This window comes from Mobula birostris, chromosome X (genome assembly GCF_030028105.1).
Source record: "Mobula birostris isolate sMobBir1 chromosome X, sMobBir1.hap1, whole genome shotgun sequence".
Lineage (NCBI taxonomy): Eukaryota > Metazoa > Chordata > Chondrichthyes > Myliobatiformes > Myliobatidae > Mobula > Mobula birostris.
The window spans coordinates 66,554,101-66,572,569 of record NC_092402.1 but is presented as its reverse complement, the minus strand read 5'-3'; the positions used below and the strand labels follow the sequence as shown (position 1 = coordinate 66,572,569).

The window sequence follows — 18,469 nt, the reverse complement described above, 5'->3', positions numbered from 1 at the left end:
GCAAGCTCCCTAGGAAAGTAGTAGGGCTGCCAAATCGTGTGCTCTGTTAATGACATGGTCCATTCAGGGATGGAAAAGGCAAATAAAGCTTTGTCAGAAATCAAGAACTTTGCACAATTTCTCTCTATTATAAGTATATTAAGAAATTGGGAACAGCAAATAAGTAGAAAAATACACTAGTGGGCAAAAACAAATCAAAATGTATAATGGAACAAAAAGATTAACTTCATATTGAGGCAAAGGATTAGGTATAGTTCTTAGAATACTTATTGCTGACTTTACAAAAGAGGCAGCAATATTGATGTTTAATTAAGGGAAGTGCACAAAATATTACATGGGTTAAATTCAAAGGGGTCTAACTTTTTTTTTGAATGGATCACTCGGCCTGAAAGGCGATTGAATACTATGGACAATGGAAAATTGAATCCATAGGGTAAATGAATGGCAAGCGCTGTGATTAAAAGGATTCCACAAGGCTCAGTCCACACTCCCTCAATTTTGTTGCATCTATATTTAGTCTGATAAGATGACAAGTTTGCAAAATGAGACAAAAGATTGGCCATCTGGGGACAGGGAGAATTAAAGCTTTCAATTTCAGAGATATAGATGGTTTGATTAGATGGACACAGTAACAAGGCAAGAAAATACACTGTGGCTAATTTTATTAGGCATCTCATGTACATAAATTGCCCACTCTGTATGTTCATGGTCTTGTTGCTGTAGCCCATCTACTTCAAGGTTCAATGCATTATGTTCAGAGATGCTCTTCTGCACACCACTGTTGTAACTCCTGGTTTTGAGTTACTGTTGCCTTCTTGTCAGCTTGAACCAGTCTGACCATCTTCCTCTGGCCTCACACATTAACAAGGTGTTTTCACCCACAGAACTGGCATGCATAGGATGTTTGGCTTTTTTTTTTTTGCGCACTATTCTTGGTAAATTTGTGCACAATTTTACAAGATTTGTGCACAAAAATCCTAGATCAATTTTTCTGATACTCAAGCCACCCCCTCTGGCACTAACAATCATTCCACAAAGTCACTCAGATCACATTTCTTCCCATTCTGATGGCCTGAACAACTGAACCTCTTGATCATGTATTGCGCTTTTATGCATGGAGTTGCTGCCTCACAGGCTGATTAGGTATTTGCATTAATGAGATATTAATAAAGTGGCCACTGAGTGCATATTATAAATGGAAGGATATTAAATAGTGTGGAGGGACCTTGGATTGCATATCCAGTCATAAGAGATTTTTTCCTTTATTAAGCAAGGTACATAATATAAGAGCAAGGACATCTTGCAAGAACTGCATAGAACATGAAGCCATACCTTGGGTCACAAATACACTTGTCTCTGCATTGTGGGAAAGGTGCAATTTCGATTGAATGTGTACAGATTTAGAGAGATGTTGCCAGGACTGGAAAATCTTAGTTATGAGAAAAGACACCAAGAGCAAAAAAAAATTAAAAAAAAAAAAAAAACAACACTATTTCCATTAGCAGAGGACTCAAAAGCCAAGGGGGGGGGGGGGTGAGGAGCAGAGAATAGCTTTAAATAATTGGCAGGATTAAAGGGGGAAGATGAGCCAAGAAGTCTTCAGAACCCTTCCACAATTGGCAGAACATGGTGGGGGGGGGGGGAAAAGAGAGGAGGAGGAGAATGAGAAGAGGAAGAAAATGGCCTCTTTCATGAATGCTTAAAATTTTGTGACACATGGGAAGAACAATCTCATGAAGAGTCTGGAGCCCAGATATTTCAGTACCAGCACAAGGCTTAAGCACCCTCACTAATTTAGTACATTGCCTGGCAATTTTGCACTCTCAAAGGAAGCAATGAACTTCTTTCCAATCACTTACATCATTCTGTTTAGCTGAAGATTCCAAGAATGCAGCCCCCCAAGAATCAGCAAGTTTCTTCCCTTCTTCAGGTTGCACAACTCTACAGAAACAAGCAACAATGAACTTCAATAAAAAATAAATTACAAAAAAACCCACACTATTGAAAGCATGTTCAAACATTTTATCATTTCTGGATATTCTACAATATTTTTTTTTAAAACTGGTACTGCACGTTATTGTCAAGAACAACACCAAATCTAACACTCAGGCAGTTGTGGGCAAGTTCTCTTTCTCAACACAATACTCAATGTTGTGGAGTGCTGTTAGGTGGAGTGCTCCAGGATTTTGACCTTACGTCAATGCACAGAGAGTCAAGTGCTCAATTCAGGATTGCTTGCAGCTTGGAAGGTGGTACCCTCATTTGTCAGTGACGGATATTGCAGGTTTGGTAATATAGAAACATTGGCCTACATCTTGCAAACACTTAATGGGGATTGGAACAGGAAAAATAGACAGAATGATTGGAGTATAATGACACAGTTAATAGAGCTGCTACCTCACCTATGTTCACTCCTGACCTTCAAAATTGTCTATGTGGAGTTTGCACATTCTCCCTGGGACAAATGTGGCTTTCTTACAGATACTTTAGTTTCCTCCCATACCCCAAAGACATGCTAATTAGTAGGGTATTAGACTGGTGAGAGACTGGGGGTGGGGGAAGAAAAAAGGAATGGGAAAGAAAACACCAAAACAAATTGGCATAAATAGGTACTTGATGCCTGGTCCCATGCTCTGGTGACCCCATGGATTGTCAAGCTAACAGCTTTACCCTGGGTGAGGGCAAAGTTTCAAGGACTTAAGTTGCACTCATCCAGGAAAATAAAAAGAGAAAGCTTCACACATTTTCCCCCACTCTTGAAAATTTTTCTGGTAAGCCAAGACACAAGTGCTTCAGCACCGAACACCCCAGTTTTGATCTGCTCAATCATGTGTGGCTGAACCAAAGTAGTGCCATAATGTAGAAGATACAATGATACCCACTGGCTCTTACACTAACAAAACTATAATTATTCAACTGAATTATTACTTACACCCTTCATATACACTAGGAGTAACAATCTTTACATTACATCTCCATCCAAATGTGCAATTAATAATTTAATATTAAAACCAGATAGTCAATATAACAGAAATACAGTTGCATCAGCATGAGTTAATCAATCTGATGGCCTGGTGGAAGAAGCTGTCCCGGAGCCTGTTGGTCCTGGCTATTATGCTGTGGTACCATTTCCCAGATGGTAGCAGCTAGAATAGTTTGTGGTTGGGATGACCCAGGTCCCCCAATGATCCTTCAGGCCCTTTTTACACTCATCTTTGTAAATGTCCTGGATAGTGGGAAGTTCACATCTACAGATGCGCTGGGCTGTCTGCACCACTCTCTGCAGAGTCCTGCGATTGAGAGGGGTACAGTTCCCATACCAGGCAGTGATGCAGCCAGTCAGGATGCTCTCAATTGTGCCCCTGTAGAAAGTTCTTAAAATTGGTTGGGGGTGGGGCAAGGGGGGCATACCAAACTTCAACTGTCTGAGGTGAAAGAGGCACTGTTGTGTCTTTTTCACCACACAGCCAGCATGTATAGACCACGTGAGATTCTCTGATGTTTAGGCCGAGGAACTTAAAAGCTGTTCACCCTCTCGACCCCAGATCCATTGTTTCAATAGGGGTGAGCCTGTCTCCATTCCTCCTGTAATCCACAACCAGCTCCTTCATTTTTGCAACATTGAGGGAAGAGGATTTTTGACACCACTGTGTCAGGGTGATGACTTTTTCCTCTGCAGGCTGCCTCATTATTTGAGATAAGGCCAATCAGTGGTGTCGTCAACAAATTTAATTAATAGATTGGAGCTGTGGGTGGCAACACAGTCATGGATATACAGAGAGTAAAGGAGGGGGCTTAGGACACAGCCCTGAGGGGCACCTATGTTGAGGGTCAGAGGGGCAGAGGTGAGGGAGCCCACTCTTACCACCTGCCTGAAATCTGACAGGAAGCCCAGGATCCAGCTGCACAAGGCAGAGCCATATTGAGGTCTCCAAGCTTCTTGTCGTGCCTGGAGAGAATTATGGTGTTGAATGCTGAACTGTAGTCCAAGAACAGCATTTTCACACAAGCATCCCTCTTCTCCAGATGTGCAAGGACTGTGTGTAGAGCTGTAACTATTGCATTGTCTTCTATTCAAGCTGTTTTAATTCCTCATGAAGATTCCAAAATGAGGAAAATAAATTTCCCTAAAGTTTCCTCACATACCACTTCCCATTCATTTGCATTAAATCCAGAAAATTTGTTGCTAGACTTATATCCCAAATAGAAATCATTTCTGAACAGTGTACAAACCAATCCCCTTCCCTGCCACTTTACTCAGAAGAGGTCTGTTTTTTTAATAAATATAAATCACCTTGTTATAGCCCTACTTCACACATTTATAACTTCGCTAATAACTACATACCTTTGTTTAGAAAGGTCTCTCTTATTTGCAACCAGGACTGTTGGTATTCTAAATGGAAGGAAGAAGAACAAAAAAAAAAAAGAAAAAAAAATCACATTAGTTACAGCTGTCAAGGCCAGAAACTGACAGCTCACCTCGTGTTCACATTCGGACCACAGCTTTAAATGAAGGCTTAAGTGTCTGCACCACTAGTGAGCAGGGTACTGACAAGTGTTATTTCACTGGGATTCATTATGATTCAAGCAGCAGCACTTGTCTGAATTGGTTTGACTTGTGTGGATAAGATATACTTGGGCAACTTTCAACATTGTGGGCTTAGCCAAATGTACTAGTTTGTACCACATGTACTTATTACATGATCTTTGCTATAATCAGCATGCTCAACTATTTTTAGTGTCACAACCTTCTGCACATTTTTCTGCAGTCCCCAGATTACTCAAAGGTTTTGGGGGTTGGGGAGGGCAAATGCAATTAGTACTTCACTTCAAATCTAGACCATTATCTCCACAATGGATAGTTCTAGACTTCTCATTTAGCACAATGGTAGTGCCACAGCCTAATGGTGGGACAACCCCAACAGGATTTGCACAATATGCACAGTGGGTAAATGGGTTAAGAAATTTTTTCTGATTTGTTTTTCCTCACTACTTGCTCATTTTAGAACTCAGCTCTATCAGTACTATGGATCCAAATTTAATGATGAACACTAAAGTCATCCTGAAGAGAGGTTACATTCTGTATTCTCGCTACCTACACACTGGTGTTCAGCTTTGAAGATGGCCAATTCATCAGCCGAGGGATGGAAAACAGGAGATTTCATGTGCATTCTTATCTTGATACTACCCATCTTCATGGGGTGCAGAAAAGTCCAGGACCACTTTCTCCTTAATGAATACCACTAGGTCTGCCACAGGGGTCGGTTACCAAAATGAGTGGAATGTTACGTTTGGAAATTGGTAGGGCACTGGGATCACTTGCCTTATATGACAGCTTCAAGGTGGCTTTGCATGGTTGACAGCTGGGAACATATTGCTGTTATGTTAGATTCAGTGCCAAGGATGATGGCAATGGCTTGCTCCAGCAGAGTGACAAGCAGGTGGCAATTAAGCAGGGCTGTAGGTCATATTTAAATTAGACTAGGTAAGCTCAGTGGGTTTCAAGTCAAATGCTATAGATACTGAGAATTATTCTTTAAGGAACACAAAATGCTGGAAACACCAAGTGTGCAATATCTATAGAAGCTGTTAACATTGAAGGCAAATTCAACTCAAAACACTAATCATTTCTTCCAACAACTGCTGTCTGATTTGCCAAGAGCAATAGGTTTCACCTCTAGACTCAAGTAAACAATATACTATTTTAATGGCAATCTAGATTTCCCCCAGTCACTATTACTGGATACTTTACTCAAGATTTATTCAATGAACCAAACTTTAAAGACTTCCCAGTTACCATGATGAGATTTGAATTCATTTCCACATTAGCCCAATCCTCTGGCTTATTGGACCAGTAACAACTTTGCAATCATCTACTACATTTAGCAAATGTGGAACCAATCTAGAACCCTACTCAAAAGGATATTAACATTAAGATATTTGTAACAACATGGCATTTACTATTTTCTTGCCACGAGTTCAATCTGAGACTTGTGTAGCAGTCAAGCTTTCAACAGTGACCATTGTGTTGTAGTACCAAAGTTTTTTTTATATATTTTTTGTTTTAATAAATCAAAATACTTGAAGTAATGGTCCAGTATTATGATCCAGGCTTTGTGCCAATAAAGCAATCCTTTAAGTTTTTAAACTCCAGTGCAAAACAGAAACTACAAGTGTTTAAGTTCTTAATTCAGCACTGATTATTCGTTTATTTTAACCTGCTGGCAAGATGTACACAGTATTATCATTAACCCCAAACAGACACCAGGAGTCACCGAACTGTTAGCTTTGCATATTATAATTTGAACAGCATACTGAAAAGTGCACTTTAATAGAAGCCGTTGCCAAACCCAAGAATGTTTTCAGCCTCAAGTTTCTATATCTGTTTAGAGTTCAAGACTCTCAGCAAACAAAAAAATGCACTAACACAAGAAAAATCAAAAACTGCAAATGCTGGCAACATCAGGAAGCATCAGTGGAAGAGTTAACAGTCAGCATCTTTGCACCATTACAGTCTAAAGAACTTAGTGTAAATAGCTTCCAAAAATCTGAAGTTGCAAAGTGGCATGTATGCTCTTGCTACTCACCTGCACATTTGGCAAAAACATGGAGGTTCAAAAGGTGGAGCATAATGTGGAGAAGATGGTCGGCTGTGGGATTAAATAAATATGAAAGATTAACAACTGTTAGAAGGGGTTACCAGTAGTTGCCTGTGCTACAAGCAATTCAGCAGATTTGTCCAAACTGTAACCAAATCTTGCCAATCAGGAAAAACATTTGTCCACAGGTAAAGCCCTCCCCATCATTGAGCACATATACAAGGAGCACTGTCACAGGAAAGCAGCATCCATCATCAGGGACCCCCACCACCCAGGCCATGCTCTCCTCACTGCTGCCATCAGGAAGTACAGGAACCTCAGGACTCTCCCCAGGTTCAGGAAGAATTATCACTCAACCGTCAAGCTCTTGAACTGGAGGGGGGATAATCTCACTCACCCCAACACTGAACTGATTCCACAACCCATGGACTTTTTTGGACTTTAAGGATGTTCTCAGTATTATTTACTCTTCTATGTACACACCATTTGTTGCATTTTACACATTGGTTGTTTGTCCGTTCATTTGTTGTGTTTTTCATGCATTCCAATTTGTTTCTTTGTATTTACTGTGAATGCTCACAAGAAAATGAATCTCAGGGTAGTACACGTGTACTTTGAAACTATTTAATCCTACTCTTTCATGAACACCCCCCAAAAAAATTTTTACCAATTTTTAGCCCAATACCATACATTTTAATTTAACACCAACTTTGTGGGAGTTTCAGAAAACCAAGTCTAAATACACCATACTACCCTACCAGTTACATGCTCAAATTGTAGCAAGGTTGTTAAATTTCCCTTTTAGCAATGCACATTGATATTCAGTATCCTGTTACTTCATCCTTTATAACAGCTTCAAGTATTTTCCCTACAACTGTTAACTGGCCCACAGGTTTTCATTTTCTATCCCTGCTTTTATTTAATAAGTTGTATTTGCCCCTCTCCAATCATTGAGAACTATTCCATGATCCATATAATTCTGAAAAATTACAAACATCTATTTCCAAGCTGTCTCCTTTAGTACTCTGGATGCAAATTAAAAAGCCATGGAGATTTAACAACGAGTGTCATTAATTTCTCTAGCACCATTTCCTCACCTTTATTAGATACTTCCTTAACATTTATTGAAAGTTAACCCTTTTCTTTTCAGTGTTTACTTGTTCTTGCTTGGAGAGGACAATAGAAGTTCTGACAAACTTGATGTTAGTTACATTCAACAACTTTCATTAAATCCTGAAGGCTGCAATGTGTCCAGATAGATTAGATGCTATTCCTCAAACCTTGTATTGGTTTAGTTACAACAATGCAAGAGGCCAAAGCTGGAGGTTGGATCAGGATTTGAATGAAAAATTCAGGGCTCAGGGCTATGCCTGTGGAATGAACAAAGGTGTTTCCTGTATTTTGGATCTCCATGGTAGAGGAGCACCAAATACACTGCATTGGAAGAAATGCAGTGAATTCCTGCTTCATCTGAAAGATCAAATGGATGAGGTAAAAAGGACAGGTGTTACATCTCCTGCAGTCTCATGAGAAAGCACAGCAGGAAAAGTACAATGGGTGAAGATGAAGGTGGACAAGGGTACCAGCAATTTCAGATCTGAGTCTGACTTGCATGTCAGAGTTTGTCACCTTTGTTCACTAACTACCAATTTGAGAATTAGCTGTCAACGGGATTATCTCAGCATCCCTGCCTTGCCCTGGAGGCATTCCCTTTATCCTATCCATCCCTCAATCTCAGCAATTTAGAACTAATGTTTCCCAATTCTAATGAAGAGGTTTCAACCTGGTTTTGGTCACTGCTGTCTGACCTACCGAGAGGGTACAATTTTTAATTTTATTACTTTTATTAAAGTTATTAAACTTAGCCCAATCAAGTTAAAATTTAGCAACATTTAACCTATGACATTGTTTCTATCCCACCAAACTCAATCGTTTACTGAAATTTGTTCTAGTGTGTTGTTAACATCCAAAACTTTTTTTAGGTTTATTAGGAGAGCTCAAACCTCTAGGTTGCAAGGAGGAAGGTACAATTCAAAACTTCCAACCACATCCACTGCCAATTCTACTATTTGTACACTAGTCATTATAGTACTAACAGATCAAGAATCATGCATGTATTCCAACATAGATTGGTAGTGTCATGATTAAACACTATTCAAATCAGCTAGGAAAATAAACAATGCTTCACCCCACCAAAAAAGGTTAATACTTACTGTATTTTTCCCACCACATCCAGTAGTTTACTGCGAATTGTTTTAATCATTTCAAAACTGCAAGAACACAAGGACAGATATTAACAAAAAAGTTACTCTTATCTGAAAAAAGAACACTTGTCCTTTCTGACAAAGGCACGCAACCCCCTGACTATACATAAAAAAAATTGCTCAACATCTTTCACAGCAAGTAAATCTGGCTTGGTTACCAATTTACATCAAAACACCACATCTTTCACAGCAAGTAAATCTGGCTTGGTTACCAATTTACATCAAAACACCAGTGATGGTGGTAGAAGAGATCCTATTCTGGTGCAGTGATTCAACTCTTCCACATGTGGTTCCAAGCCATAATGTCTTTCACCAATTTCAAAGAAAGCAGCCCAATGCATTGAAAGCCTGAATTAATGTCTTAAGCCCGTGTCTCTGGCTCTGAAGATGTCTAGCTAAATCTCAAATGGTAGAAAAGCCTCAGCGTATACCCAGTTTTAGGTGAACAGGCATGCACACTAAAACAAGACTTAAAAGCAACAAAATTTTTGCTTTTGGATACATGCACCTGAAATTGCTTGCTTCCAGTTCAAAACAGCAAGTGCATAAATAGAATAGCATTTCCAGCACTTCAGTCCATGTTCATGGCAACCATGTCTATCCATACTAATCCCATCTGCTGGTAAATGGCAACTCCCATTCCATTCTAATCATATCCACCCCCATCACTTTACAATGCATTCCAAGCAACTACCACACAAAACTTCATAAATCTCCTTTAAACTTTACTCTTACCCCAAAGCTACACCCACTACTATTCAACATTCCCACTCTGGGGCAAATAAAAGTGACCCCCATCTATGCCTCCGAATTTTACACACTTAACTGGTTGCACTTCAGCCACCAATGCTTGAGAAAATCTAGTTTATCCAGTCATTCCTTTATAAATACCCTAATCCAGTCATCTCTGGTAAAATGAGGGCTATGCTGTAAGGTAATTCTAGGCAGTTTCTAGAATAGGTTACATGGTTGGCACGACATTGTGGGCCAAAAGGCCTGTAATGTGCTGTAGATTTTTATGTTCCAATCTCTTCTGCACTCTTGCCAAAGCCTCCAGTTCTGATCACCATGTAACAACAGTCTTAAATTTCATACAACTACAACATGACTGATTATGCTCAATGCCCTGACTAATTAAGTATGCCATTCATTCTTACCATGTTATTGGCTCATGTTGCCACTTTCAGTGCAATGGATTTGGATCCCAACATCAACATTCCCAAGGATCCCACCATAAAGAAAGACCTTAATGCAATTTCAGCTTATAGTTGCTGCCAGTTACATCCAATATTAAAGTTATTGCATCTTGTTCTGAATTATTTAACATGGATTACTCACCTCTTCATTGATGTTACTGAGTAAACCAAAATATACCCATGAATATTCACTGTGTGGGAAAGGCTGAAAATTGAATACTCGTCCTGAAGGTTGAGTGGTTGGGGGGGGGGGGGGGGGCGGGAAGGAGAGGAGAGGAGAAAAAGTATTACCAAAGTGGGAAAGTGATTAATAATCACCAAGTTAGAAACCAAAGGCTATAAACAAGTTAGTTTTTGCTAGGTAGGATTGATTTTTTTTTTAAATATAAATATATAAACAGTATTCACAGTAAATCACATTGCATTTTCCAAAATTTGTGCCATCCATCAGATTGTAAACCTCCATTCTACAAGATTATACACCCAAAATCCTCACCTGCCCAGCAGTATCCACCAGCTGCAGGTAGAAATCTTGTCCATTGAAGTTTATGGTTTTATTAAATGCTGCAAAAAAGTTTAAAGACATCACATGAACAGAATATCTGCCAGCATGCATTCAATATTGCAGGTGATTTCTGTACAATCTAATCAATAACCCAAGGTGCAGTATTTCAGCTGACGCAATCTCAATTCTACAAGGTGCTGTACTCCACCTGTATATTTCACCCTCAACCCCCAAAAGAATCCTAAAATACAGTATTTAAGCTACACATTGTTACATCAATAGCCCTACAGCAAATAACTATCAATACAAAAATCTCAATAATCCTATAATGTGTAGTGTTTTACCTCAAGAAGCAATCAAATGCACAAGCAAAATCAGAAGCAGCTCTGTTTCTAGGGAAACCAGCGTACAGCAACTTAAGAGTTAAGGAAGCCAAGTGCACATTTATCTGATCTGTTTGAAATTAGGTTAGGATGTCATAGACTTGCAACACCACATCCTTTGCCATGTTCACTAGTATTTACCAGAGTGAATTATAAACCCATCATTTGGTATCATTGTTCACTAGATATCAACTGGTAGCACTCTCACCCAAATCAAAGGCAGCCTTATTCAGAAGTCAAGCATAAACTGATCAATTTTCATTACAATACTAAGAGTGCGCTGCACTGAGGGGTGCCATCTTTTGGAAGAAAAATTAAATCACAGGCGATATGCTTCTCAAATTGCAAAGACCACAGAGCTGGAATAATGGAATTTTGCTGTTACACTGCTGCTAATGCTCATTCCTTAATCATAATGTAAAACATTATCAATTTGCTATACACAAAATGGGCACAGGGCACAAAGTCCACCAAAAGCAAATTAATTTCAAAAGAATTTCACAGCCATTGAACACCTTTGAAACATCCCTTTGTTCTGAGAGTCACTGGATACTTTCCCATCACACAGTGAACAGTTCAACAAAATTGCTATTTCTGCATCCTCTACCTCTGCTCTCAGAGTAGTTTGGAAAAAACTCAGTCCCATAATATCCTAGCAATAGCAAAAGACAAGTTGATGACTAGATCACAAATACAGCAGAAATGGCAAGTTTGCACTCGTACTAAAATAGGTAATGCCCGATAGTGAAGAAAAACATCAAGAATTGCAGCAGAATCTTGATTGGTTGAGTAGGTGGGCTGCAGAAGGACAAATAGAAGAATTCAGATAAATGCAAAGTGTCACATTTTGGAAGGACAAATCAAGATAGGACATTTTACATTGAACAAAGGTCCCTGGGCACTCTCGTAGGCACATAGTTCCTTAAAATGGGTTCACAGGTAGACAGGGCAGCAAAGACAGCATTTAACTTCTGGCCTTCAGTCAGTGCATAGAATACAAAAGTTGAGTTATATTGCCATGGCACAAGACATTGATAAGTATTATGCTCAGCTTTGGTCACCCTGTTAAAGAAAGGATGTGATTAAACTGGAAAGAGTGCAATAAAGATTTACAAGGATGTTGTCAAGACTCAAGGGACCGACTTATAGGGAGAGGTTGAACAAACTAGTCCCTTACTAAATGAAGCATAGTTTATTGTCATGTGCATTATCAGGCACAAAGAAAAGCTTGCAGCAGCATCACAGGCACAGCCTCAAATAAGCAGCATTCACGAGAAAAACAAATTAAGCTCCATTTACACACTTTTTTTAAAAAAACAAGAAAATATATTACATCATCATGAGGGACACAGCTAGTGTGAGCAGTTTTTCCTTCCAGGGCTGGGAAATTAAACCAAATGACTAGATTTAAGGTTAGGAGGTGCAAGATAAATAAGAATCTGAGGGCACACAGCAGGTGGTAGGTATATGGAAGCAGTTCCCAGAAGGAATGGTTGAGGCACTTTCCCTCTGCAGCAAAATATCATTCAGTTCCGAGACACAAAAACCCAACTCCACAAAACTTTATTAATTGACCTATGTGAATAAGTCCAGTGCCCAGCATATCATTTTGACAGGGTCCCACACAGGAGATTAGTGTGCAAACTTAAAGCACACGGTATTGGGGGTAAGGTATTGGTGTGAATAGAGAATTGGTTGACAGACAGGAAGCAAAGAGTGGGAATAAACAGGACCTTTTCAGAATGGCAGGCAGTGAGTAGTGGGGTACCGCAAGGCTCAGTGCTGGGACCCCAGGTATATGTATATGTATAAAAAACATGAACAAGGGAATTAAATGCAGCATCTCCAAGTTTGCGGTTGACACGAAGCTGGGCGGCAGTGTTAGCTGTGAGGAGGATGCTAAGAGGATGCAGGTTGACTTGGACAGGTTAGGCAAGTGAGCAAATTCATGGCAGATGCAATTTAATGTGGATAAATGTGAGGTTATCCACTTTGGTGGCAAGAACAGGAAATCAGATTATTATCTGAATGGTGGCCGATTAGGAAAAGGGGAGGTGCAACGAGACCTGGGTGTCATTATACACCAGTCATTGAAAGTGGGCATGCAGGCACAGCAGGCGGTGAAAAAGGCGAATGGTATGCTGGCATTCATAGCAAGAGGATTCGAGTACAGGAGCAGGGAGGTACTACTGCAGTTGTACAAGGCCTTGGTGAGACCACACCTGGAGTATTGTGTGCAGTTTTGGTCCCCTAATCTGAGGAAAGACATCCTTGCCATAGAGGGAGTACAAAGAAGGTTCACCAGATTGATTCCTGGGATGGCAGGACTTTCATATGATGAAAGACTGGACGAACTAGGCTTATACTCGTTGGAATTTAGAAGATTGAGGTGGGATCTGATTGAAACGTATAAGATCCTAAAGGGATTGGACAGGCTAGATGCAGGAAGATTGTTCCCGATGTTGGGGAAGTCCAGAACGAGGGGTCACAGTCTGAGGATAAAGGGGAAGCCTTTTAGGACCGAGATGAGGAAAAATTTCTTCACACAGAGAATGGTGAATCTGTGGAATTCTCTGCCACAGGAAACAGTTGAGGCCAGTTCATTGGCTATATTTAAGAGGGAGTTAGATATGGCCCTTGTGGCTAAAGGGATCAGGGGATATGGGGAGAAGGCAGGTACAGGGTTCTGAGTTGGATGATCAGCCATGACTGAATGGCGATGCAGGCTCGAAGGGCCAAATGGCCTACTCCTGCACCGATTTTCTAGGTTTCTATGTTTCTGTCATGATCGTAAAGAATGTTCAAAAATCTGTTGATTCACTCCTGGAATTGACTTCAAATCTGCTCAGTTGGGCCACTCTGGATGATACAAGGTAGGTGAATCTATGTAATTCACTGCCATGGACACTGGAGGCAAAGTCATTCAGTATATTTAAAGCGGAGGTTGATAAGTTCTTGATTAGTTAAGGTGTCAAAGATTATGGGGAGAAGACAGGAAAATAGGTTGAGCAGGATAATAAACTAGCCATGGTGGAATGGTGGAGCAGAATCAATGACCCAATTCTGCTCCCATGTGTTTATGGGCTTATGATAACTACATCTAAAAGACCATACTCACTATTCTCAATTGTAGGGTCATAACGTTCCATGAAGTGTCCATCCACAAACTGGACTGCCAGTGATGACTTTCCTACAAAAGCAAATTCAAAGCAAGAACATGTCAATATTGAATTGTTTTTTCAGCAACTGAAGGCATACTGTACTTGCCTTAATTATTTCTGCTAAAATATTAAAGTCATTATCACTGAAGCACTTTTTTTTTTGTTTAACTTTGGGTTTGCAGCATCTGCCCTGCTTGAAGCTCCAGCACTTTGGGCCCCTACCCATCCCTTGCACTCCCTCATCCATCATTTTTAAATCTCAAGATCTTAAGCTTTCACCACTGCTATTTATTTCACAAGGATGATTTCAGGAATGAAAGGAATTCAGAAGGATGACAGGGGAAAATCTCATTGAAACCTTTTGAATGTTGAAAGGCCTAGACAGTAGATGTGGAAAGGATGTTTCCTATGGTTGTAGAGTCTAGGATAAGAGGGTACAACCTCAGGATAGAGGGGCGCACTTACAAAACAGATGCGGAGAAATTTCTTTAGCCAAAGGGTGGTGCCTGTAGCTGTGGAGGTCAGGTCATTGGTTGCATACAAGGCAGAGATTGATAGGTTCTTGATTGGACATGGCATTAAAGGTTACAGAGAAGGCCAAGAACTGGGGTTGAGGAGAGAGATTTTTTTAAAAAAATCTGCCATGATTGAATGGTGTAGCAGACTCGATGGGCCAGATGACTGAATTCTACTGCTATGTCTTATGGTCTATTTGCATCACTCTTGGTTTCTACCCCATCACACCTTCCCATTTCTGCAACTTAAAACATGGGGCAGTTTACTGACCTTTCCTGATATTGAAAAAATATTAACCCAAATTGGTAAATATCTATCTTGGTTTCCCATCTAAACAGGTGCCACCTGGCTTATGGATTTCCAACATAGACTAAAAGCAGGCAATCTTCAAAAATTTGCATCCCAGTTGGAGACAAGACAGACAAAGTTGCAGAAAAGTGATATTTACTTTTAATAATGGTAACTTACAAAAGTCAAAAAGCAAAACGTAAAACCCCCAGAGCTAACAGAAATGATCAAAAGGGTAAAACAAAGGCTCCACTTTTGCTCTCCTCTCACTTTTCCCATCTTGGAATCTTGATCCAACCAGAATGCTGCTGACCTTCCAGAACCGATGGATGGGATCCAGAACTCCAGTTCTGAAGGACAGAGTACCACACAAAAAAAAATCATTCAAATATAAACAAAAGATCCCAGAACTATTCAGAACCCCTTGCACTTTGTTACCCAAACCACTATCAGTGGTTCAGTATTCGAGAAACAGAAACAAATACAGACCTTATTTGATCATTGGATTTAAAAAGATAAAACCACATTACCCATGGATTTTATATCTAGGAGTTTATAGAACGCAGAGCCTTGGGGTGTGATAATCCAATTGTCAACTTACCAAAATAAAGTCAGGAATACAATATTCACAGAAAGCACCACCAACTGAAAAGATTGATAACCACTAACTTAAAAAAAACAAAATAATGGCTCGACTTTTGTTCTCCTCTCACTTTAAACAATTATATACACAATTCTCACGTGACCAAACCAAGATTTTTCTTAATGGCATACCAGTGGCTTTAAAAAATTCCAAGTACCAGCTGTAATAAAGTTGATACCATTCTCACCTTTGGGCTAGAAGACGTTGGATTCATGGCCGTTTCCAGAGTGACAGTAAATCATCTATACTAACACTCCAGTACAGTTCCGAGGGCGTGATGTTAAAAATGAAGATTTTGCCTGCCTACACCACTAACTTCCATTACTGAATTCAGATCATTGCTGGAAGAGAAGCAGTATGCCGAACAAAGTAATGAACTAGTATCACTACCATGGGGCTCTTGCTCTCCACAATGACTGCAGTCGTTGACCAATCCAGATCATTTTAGTCAAATATAACACGTGAATCTTCGCAAACACGAGGAAATCTGCAGATGCTGGAAATTTGTGCGTGTTACATGAATCTTCGAGTTATTCCTTGCATCACATAATAACGTGTTCCAAAAAAAAGGAAAGCAAATAGGCTTCTGCTTACATTTAAAGCTTTAAAAGTCCAATTTTTTTTGGTAGTAACTTCCCCCCCCCCCCCAACACTAAAACCCCAAAAGAACACTTACGTTGAAATTACGTTGAAATCACCGGAGAATTTTTAGCTCGATTGACATACAAACTTTTTTTTTTTGGCCAAATATCAGCTAGTTCAAAGCTAGTTAAAATGTACTCCCTTTAAAAGTTACTCCAGCAAGAGATAAGCAATGGGAACCAACATAGCAAATCCATCAGGACATGTACGGGTGATATAAAACAAATAAGGCTATGTTTTCAAACAACTCGCTATCATTTTAAAATTACGAGATAGAAATGTCCCATTATTTCCCCCGCCCCAACACTCTTCGGGGGGAAAAAAAGCAGGGGTAGTTTAAACTCTGAAGAAAACCCGACTCACTGAGGCTGCATGTATAATCAAGCAGCAGCTTAACTGGGAAGGAAAAGCCACCTAACAGAATAAACTGCGCTTATGTATTACATTTCATGCCCCTTTCGCGATATTATAAAACGTTTCCTCTAATTGGTACGCTTCGAAGTGTTATTATAGGAAATTAGAGCAGTCCTCTACAAGCGCTCATTAACAGGAATAAGCGAAAACAAATCCATCCTAATAAAACCAAATGAAGGACATTCCCCTACTAAAAACAACTTCGACTTCTCTTCCCTTACCTGGGGGGGGGGGAGAGAAGAGAAGAGAGAAAGAGAATAAGGAGGAAGGTATCAAGAACACATAGGAAAGGTTTGAATATTATAGCGGATAACTGAGCTGATACTAATCCCTATGCGAGGATTTACAAGATTTCACACAAACCATCTCCAAAGAACGGGAAAACCAGCAAAGAGAATGAGGTGAGATTTAACCGTGTGGCGTTGCCTGTGTAGACAGATATACAGAAATTAAAGCCACTCACCAACTGATCTATACCCCAACACTGCAATCTTCCGAAACTTTAATGGAGCCATCTATTAAAGGCTTGCTGAGCAGGAGGATGTGTATTATCCTCAAGAAAATTTGAACAACCCGGGTTTGCACCGGCCACGTGACCGCAATGCTTTGAAACGCGTGTTTACACCCGGGAGACTCGTACTGTGGTTCCCCCTTTTCTACTCCGGGCTATGAAACCACCCACTACCCCTTATTCGCCAACGAATGTGTCATTTTTTATTAGTATGTTATTTGTTTTCCTCTCAACACAAAACAACAAATAGTTCACACCATTTACGGCAAAATGATTGGGGCGGAGCAAGACGCAAAGAAGTACCTGCAGTCGCTCAACATCAAGTCCCACCCCCTTCTTACGCGCCACCTCTTGGGCAGATCACAGCGCGTGTGGGGCGCGTTGTGCCTTGGTAACCATCCGCTCCGATACAGCGCACCTGTGGATGTAGCGGGTGTGACGTTGCAGACAGTGGATCATATGGAAGGCTCTAATGATTAGTGTCTAATCCGACCCCCTTCCAATTGGGTCAAGAGCAGTTCAGCGAGTTCATTCCGAGATTTAAGACTGTTGTGAGAACTGGACCGTATAGCGTCTGTTGATCTGCCTTTTGGACATTTGGAGTTGGGATGATGTGAATGATGATATTGCCAAAATAATGTGAACGTTCATGTAAAAACAGGATATTGTAAATACTCCCGCAGGTGAAAATTTATGAAGAAACTGCAAATGGTGGAAATGTGAAATAAAAAATGCTGCAAATAAAAAAACCCTTAAGTAGGTTAGGTAGCATCTGTGGAAAGGGGAGCAGAGTCAATGTTTCAGGCCCAGCATTGGCAGGTTTTAGTTCAGATTTTCAGAAAATGCAGTTCTTGACTTTTTTGAGAGTAAAAAGAAATTGTGAAATGGATAGTTGACCTTCAGGTTCAGACCCCTGAAAGTTCTCTACTAAAAACATCCATTGTAAGTAACATTGATGTCCATTTCCCTCCACAGTTGCCTGACCTGCTGAGTTCTTTCTGTGTTGCTCCAGATTCCAGTATCTGAAGTCTCCTGATTCTATAAAAAAAACTTGCATTTTTTTTTCTTTTCTCTACTTTCATAATGCTCTGAAGAACTTGCTGTACGATTAAAGCCTAGTTGCTGTTTGACAGTTAAATGTTGTTTAGGAGGTAGATGGAAAATCTCCCAGAGAATACAATGTGGAACTGTGTGGGGATAACCTGATGCAGTATGAAACCAAGTTTAAAGAATCTTCCCTGAGATTCTGTAAGTACATTTTAAACACATACACGCTGGATCTAACTAAATCTGTACTGGTGTTCACACAGCACACGAGCAGTATCCCTAATTTGATGCACTGCCGTA

At 40.1% G+C, this 18,469-nt stretch overlaps 1 protein-coding gene across 1 annotated transcript; it reads right to left on the bottom strand.

Annotated features, from left to right (window-relative positions):
* Positions 1–1,243: 1,243 nt before the first annotated feature.
* On the bottom strand, positions 1,244–17,126 carry LOC140191456 (GTP-binding protein Rheb-like). Its single transcript, XM_072248887.1, has 9 exons — positions 17,075–17,126; positions 14,066–14,137; positions 10,556–10,623; positions 10,202–10,284; positions 8,813–8,869; positions 6,588–6,650; positions 4,346–4,393; positions 1,860–1,941; positions 1,244–1,429 (listed from the first exon to the last, which is right to left on the bottom strand). The coding sequence occupies exons 1-9, from the start codon at positions 17,124–17,126 to the stop codon at positions 1,244–1,246; spliced, it is 711 nt and encodes a 236-aa protein (XP_072104988.1).
* Positions 17,127–18,469: the final 1,343 nt, after the last annotated feature.

Bases quoted from the DNA above. Each gene is read 5' to 3' on its own strand.
- LOC140191456 (XM_072248887.1), bottom strand. From the start codon at position 17,126: ATGGCTCCATTAAAGTTTCGGAAGATTGCAGTGTTGGGGTATAGATCA. The intron at 8,870-10,201 runs GTGAGTAATCCA...GTGTTCTTGCAG, and splicing joins TCAGTAACATCAATGAAGAG to TTTTGAAATGATTAAAACAA. The intron at 1,430-1,859 runs GTAAGTGATTGG...CTCATAACTAAG, and splicing joins CTTCAGCTAAACAGAATGAT to ATTTTCCAGTCCTGGCAACA.